Below are 5,887 nucleotides of genomic sequence, written 5' to 3' on the forward strand. Positions count from 1 at the left end.
GATGTAGTGACCGCTGTCCTCGTTCCTCTTTATCTTTCTTCTACTCTCAGTTGAGTTGACCCGTCTTGCTCCTCTGACCCGTCTTGCTCCTCTGACCCGTCTTGCTCCTCTCTCCTCGCAGACCTAAATCCACTCCGACACCCACCGCCTCCCTAAGTGCCAACGGTGTGCCAACAGAAGCAGTGGACTACGACAGATTGAAACAGGTCAGTAAACTCTTACACAGACTTTTATGATTTAATCATGTCAGTAAACGGGTCAATAAACTCTTCAACTCAGACTTTGATGATTTAATCAGGGAATTGAAAACTGTTCTTTTGTTTGCCGTCACCACGGTACATGGTGCAGGACAGTATGTTGCCATGGTGACTGGCTGTGTGTCTCTCTGTCTGTGTGGAGATGCATTCCTGTGAACACAATAACTCAACAATACATGATAGAAACGTCATACTCCTCCCTATAGAGGATCTGATTAGATTTTGGAGCACCTTGCTGCATAAATGTACATATTAATGAGGAAAAAACTGGTGGTTGGGCATCCGGGTAGTGCAGCGGTAGATTCCCTGCCTACTAACACAAGGTTTGCAGGTTCAAGACCCTGTGTTACCTTCGGCTTGGTTGGGTGTCCATCCATACAGGCACAACTGGCCATGTCTTTGTTATTGGATGGCACCGTGGCTCAGTGGTTAGCACTGTTGGCTCATAGTAAGAAGGTCCCGGGGTCGAACCCCGGTTCATCCCAGGTTGTTTCTGTGTGGAGTTTACATGTTCTCGTGTTTGTGAGGGTTTCCTCCGGGGTCTCCAGTTTCCTCGGGTTAATACTCCTGTCAAAGACATACAGATCCTTTCCAAAAAATTATAATATCATGAAAAGTTAGTTTTTTTCCATAATTCCTTTCAAAAAGTGAAACTTTCATAGATTATAGATTCATTACACACAAAGTGAAATATTTCTAGCCTTTATTTGTTTCATTTTTCATAATTTTGGCCTACAGCTCCATGGTATTTCCATGATATTCTAATTTTTTGGAAAGGATCTGTATAGGGTTAATACTCCTGTCAAAGAGATGTATGTTAGGGTTAATACTCCTTTCAAAGACATGTATGTTAGGGTTAATACTCCTTTCAAAGACATGTATGTTAGGGTTAATACTCCTTTCAAAGACATGTATGTTAGGGTTAATACTCCTTTCAAAGACATGTATGTTAGGGTTAATACTCCTTTCAAAGACATGTATGTTAGGGTTAATACTCCTGTCAGTGTCCCTGACTGGCAAAGGAACTGGAGTTGGTCCCCGGGCGCTGCAATGTGGTGGCTGCCCACTGCTTCTAGTTCTAGGAATATCCCTAGTAGAGGGTCAAATGCAGAGGATGAATTTCTCCACAGGGACAATAAAGGACAACTTAACTTAACTTAATTATGTGAAGAAAAGTAATTAATCCATCTATTAGCCTCATTAACACATTGACTGCCAGCCGTTTTTTTCTTGCTGTAGGTAGCTTCTGCCAAGCCGTTTTTTGAGGATTGTGGCTCATTTTACAAGAGCCGAGGATTATTTTCTGCTTGGAGTTTGTGAACATACAATATCTCAAAAGTACTAATAGAATGTGTACTTTCTCTGTCTAAAAGAGTTAGTTTGTAGAGTTAGTAGTTATGTAAGCATTAGCAGTTGAATACAGCATGGTTTTAGCGTCAGAAAAAATATTCAGAGATAAACGGCTTTTTGTGAAATTCGATCACTTTAACCATTCATTTTTGGCTCTCTCTCTCTCTCTCTCCCTCCCCCTCTCGCTCTCTCTCTCTCTCTCTCTCTCTCCCTTCCCCTCGCTCTCCCTCCCTCTCTCTCTCTCTCTCTCTCTCCCTCCCTCTCGCTCTCCCTCCCTCTCTCTCTCTCTCCCTCCCTCTCGGGAGGGAGACGCACTAGGTTTAATCCTAGTGAGAGGGGGAGAGGGAGAGAGAGAGAGAGAGAGAGGGAGGGAGGGAGAGAGAGAGAGCGAGAGAGAGAGAGAGAGAGAGGGAGAGAGCGAGAGGGAGAGTTGCTTCAACTCCTCCCTCCGTGGGCGTTCTTCTTGGCTGCAGCGGCCGTCACAATCTCAGTGCTTTGCTGCTGTGCTGTGCCTGTCTGCACGGCCGCTGTTTGAGGAAGTCGGCATGGACTCGCTCGCTTCTTGGAGTTTTGGTTGAGAGAAGCTTTTGCGATTCTGGTCATATTTATGCTGCGTGTTTCAAAGTGTGTTCCAACTGTAATCTATTATGTAAATTTGCAATCCCGCATCGCCAGCAATCAGCGCGAAAAAGAAAGCGTTTTCCCCCATCCATTTTCATGAGAATGGCTGGGGTGAGAATGGCGTGACAAGTTAAAAAAATGCTTGCCTTCCTCTAGTCAGGAGAGCACTGTTGCCACTTAGTGGGTCGGTGGAATGGGTTGTAAACGTTCGGTGGCTCCAATAATTATATAAGAGATGTAAAAGGGTTAGATGCACATCCCACGGTCAAAAAAAAAAAAATCATTTTTTTGACGACTCAACTCGTCGTTGGCAGTGAACAGCTGGATTGTGTTTGACGACTCAACTCGTTCTTGGCAATTAACGTGTTAATAACTAATTTTTAATATATCATGGTGATTAGATGATGGCAGGACATAGAACTGCCTCTTGTTTGTCCAGCAACAGCTTCCAAACAGCTTAACTGAAACTAAGAGAGTGAGAGTAGCTCATTTCTTTGGCATACCTACTGTATATCCCAGTAACTGCCCACAGTATCCCAGGAACGTGTTTCAGAGGTGGACTGAAATGCCTCTCCAGCCTCTTGTGATTTGGATTTGTGATTTTCGGTGCTCGATATCTGTTCCTTGTCTTTTTCTTACTATTTATGATACAGTCTCAGACCTATAGTACTAGTGAGCAGAGCGTGGGTGTGTCCAGTGACTGTCCTGCTGGAAGGCAGCTCCTCCCTCTGAATGAGCCCACTAGATAAGCCCTCCCTATCTGCCACCACAACAGATCAGCACAGCAGTGGGACGGGCAGAGGGGCGGTGCCCTGCGAGCTGCCCGCCCATTCTCTCTTCCTCCCTGCCTCGGTCTCATTCAGTGTGTTTTTGGAGGCGAGATAGTGTGGCTGACACTACAGGCCGCACTCATTTACCCATTTGCTCTCTCTGTCACTGTATCTGTGGCTCTCTCTGTCATTATTATCTCTGTCATCGGGGCACGGTGGTGCAGTGGTAACACTCCCGCCTCACACACTCGCCTCACAGCAAGAAGGCCCTGGGTTCAATTCCCCCCCTGGGACGCTGTTGACACTGGGGGTATGTCTCCCCATGCTTTCGGTCCCTGGTGCCCAGGTGGGTTATCTCATGAGAAAAGGGCCTTTCAGTGTGGAGTTTGCATGTTCTCCCCGTGCTCCCCTGGGGTTTCCTCCAAATATAACATATAACCCCCCACTAAAAACATGCAGAAAATCATCATCTGACCAGCGGTGGTTGGAAGAAGTTGGTCCCCGGGCACTCCTCTGCAGCTGCCCACTGCTCCTCCTGTGAGGATGAGCCCGGATCGGTCAAACGCGGAAGATGAATTTTAGGGTGTCTGTCGGTGTCTGTGACTAATAAAGATGGGGTCTGTCCGTCCAATTGTAGATCAAGTAAGTCTGTCGGCTTAACTCGACAGGGGACCACTTCACAGGGATGAGCTCATTTGGAAAAGGAGAGGGAGAGACAGAAGGAGGGAGAGAGAGAGAGAGAGAGAATATCCCCATGTAACAGCTAGCCTGTTGGCAGTGCCTCACTACCATCCTCTAGAAGCCAGTGGAAACACTGTCAGCCAGCAGCTCATCTCAATGCCAGGTGTCTGTCCAAGGGGATGTGAAGAGAGCCGCCAGGTGGAAACACCCTGCTCTCTCTTTCCTAAGCATTCACATTTGCCACATTTGTATGGAAATATAATGTATGTCCCCCCCCCCCCCCCCCCCCCCCTCCCCAGGACATTCTGGATGAGATGAGGAAGGAGCTGTCGAAGCTAAAAGAAGAGCTCATTGATGGTAACACACACACACACACACACACACAAATCTGGGTCATAGAGAAAGAGAAAAAAGTCGACTGAAACTGCACTGACAGTTACAGCCGTCACTCTGGATCCAACCGCATCACATCTTTCCTTGTCTTTCTGTGTGTGTGTGTGTGTGTGTGTGTGTGTGTGTGTGTGTGTATGTGTATATCTTTCTTTCTTTCTTTCTTTCTGCCTGTGTGTCCTCAGTTGTACTTAAAAAAAAACTAGAAGCCATGTTGTAACTTTAGATGGTTTAAAACTGGCTGCTTCTAGGTAGCGTTCGTATTCTTTATACTTTCAAAGGTATATATTCTGCTAAAAATGTGCTATCCTCTCCTGCCTTTAGTCAGTATTTGAAAAACACAGATGATTTTGTCATGTTTTGCAGCAGAGGATGATTCATAACTTTTACCAGCAACCCAAAGTGTTTTACTTTCATATGAACAAACCACAAGCAGCCACATCGGCGTGCATCATCTAGTTTGAGCTCAGCTAGCTAGCAGCTTGAGGGCTACTGTTGCAGCAATAGGCAGGATATTCAGTTTTGCAAGGAGCTGCTATACAGAACGTCATTGCGGCAGACTGGTGAAACAACAGTCCACTTCCCATGCTGACAAATGAGGATACGATGGGGACAAATATCACAACGGCAGGCTTGTCTCAGGTCCTCGAAAAGGAATTGACTTCCAGCAGCTTGGTTGCCTGTGGTGTGAATGCATGTTAAGTCAACAAATAGATCAGTTATCCTAACGCGTGTGTTTCTCCGTGTCCTCAGCCATTAGGGAGGAGCTGGGCAAGTCCAACACGGCGTAGAAGAAGATCCCAACTCCCCCCCGCTCACGACATCTACATCCACGTGACCCGAGCGACCCCCGCGGTCCACTTCAGACATGACAATACAGAACCGCAGTAGAAAACAACAGACGACAGCGAACGGTGATGATGACAATAATCATATTAATCCTAAGAGAGGACGTTATATTGGGACGGAGCAGCAACACGGTACCACAGAGGAGGCGCTGGCGACGGGGATGGCCGACTCATGGGATCCACTTTGTGAAGCCTGGTGTTTCCGCCCGTGCCACCCCCCCACCCCCACCCCGCACACAACCCAGGGCGTCGCATCTGGAGGACAGGGCACAGTCTGAAAGAGAAGCGAATGTCTTTTATGCAAAGATTATTTCTCTCTCTTTGTCCTATAATAGCAACAAAACATAAACAGACACACACACACACACAAAAAACAATATCGAACTCTACGATGATACTGTATTAACCAATGGCGCATAAGAGAACAGAGAAACGTTCATGAATCAGAACTCTGAGCACGCACTTGTGATTTACTATCAAAGGGGCAAGTTTTATTAAGCGAGTGTGGAGACGGGAGGGAGGCGGGGACAGGAAATAACCCCCCCCCCCCCCTTCCCCCCCATAATGCCATAGGGTTAGCGTGCGTGCGCGTGTGTGTGTGCGTGCGAGTGTTTGTGTGAGTATGTATGGGGGGGGGGGGGGGGGGGGCTGACATTCTCTGGTGACGTCCACCACTGCAGGACACTGTAAAGCTTGTCTTCCTCAAATACTATTTTAACCTGAATTATGTACAAAAGAGAGAAAAAGTTATTTAGGGGAAAAAAAGGTATCTTATCAGTCATGTCTGTTTCAGTGTAGATTTATTATGGCCATATGAAGTAGCTCAATAATCCAATCTTTCAAAACAGGATGCTCTCGTCTGTCTCTTCATCTGTGGGATCATCATCATCCATGTTTTTCCCCGTCCCTCCCGAGATGATATTTTCTTATTTCATGCTGTTGCGTGGCAGGCCGCGGATGGAACACAGAG

General features: G+C 46.7%; 1 protein-coding gene across 2 annotated transcripts in view; it reads left to right on the forward strand.

The window, feature by feature from the left end:
- enah (ENAH actin regulator) overlaps nt 1-5,137 on the forward strand; it is a gene marked incomplete at its 5' end in the record, with an annotated part of 112,419 nt that extends 107,282 nt beyond the window's left edge. For both annotated transcript variants that reach the window (XM_083642714.1, XM_083642715.1), the window contains 3 exons: nt 122-206; nt 3,979-4,036; nt 4,823-5,137. In XM_083642714.1, the coding sequence (XP_083498840.1) occupies nt 122-206; nt 3,979-4,036; nt 4,823-4,860 (181 nt within the window). In that variant the 3' untranslated portion in view covers nt 4,861-5,137. The remainder of the gene's footprint in view (nt 1-121; nt 207-3,978; nt 4,037-4,822) is intronic.
- Nucleotides 5,138-5,887: the final 750 nt, after the last annotated feature.

This window comes from Poromitra crassiceps (genome assembly GCF_964638095.1).
Source record: "Poromitra crassiceps genome assembly, chromosome: 9".
Lineage (NCBI taxonomy): Eukaryota > Metazoa > Chordata > Actinopteri > Beryciformes > Melamphaidae > Poromitra > Poromitra crassiceps.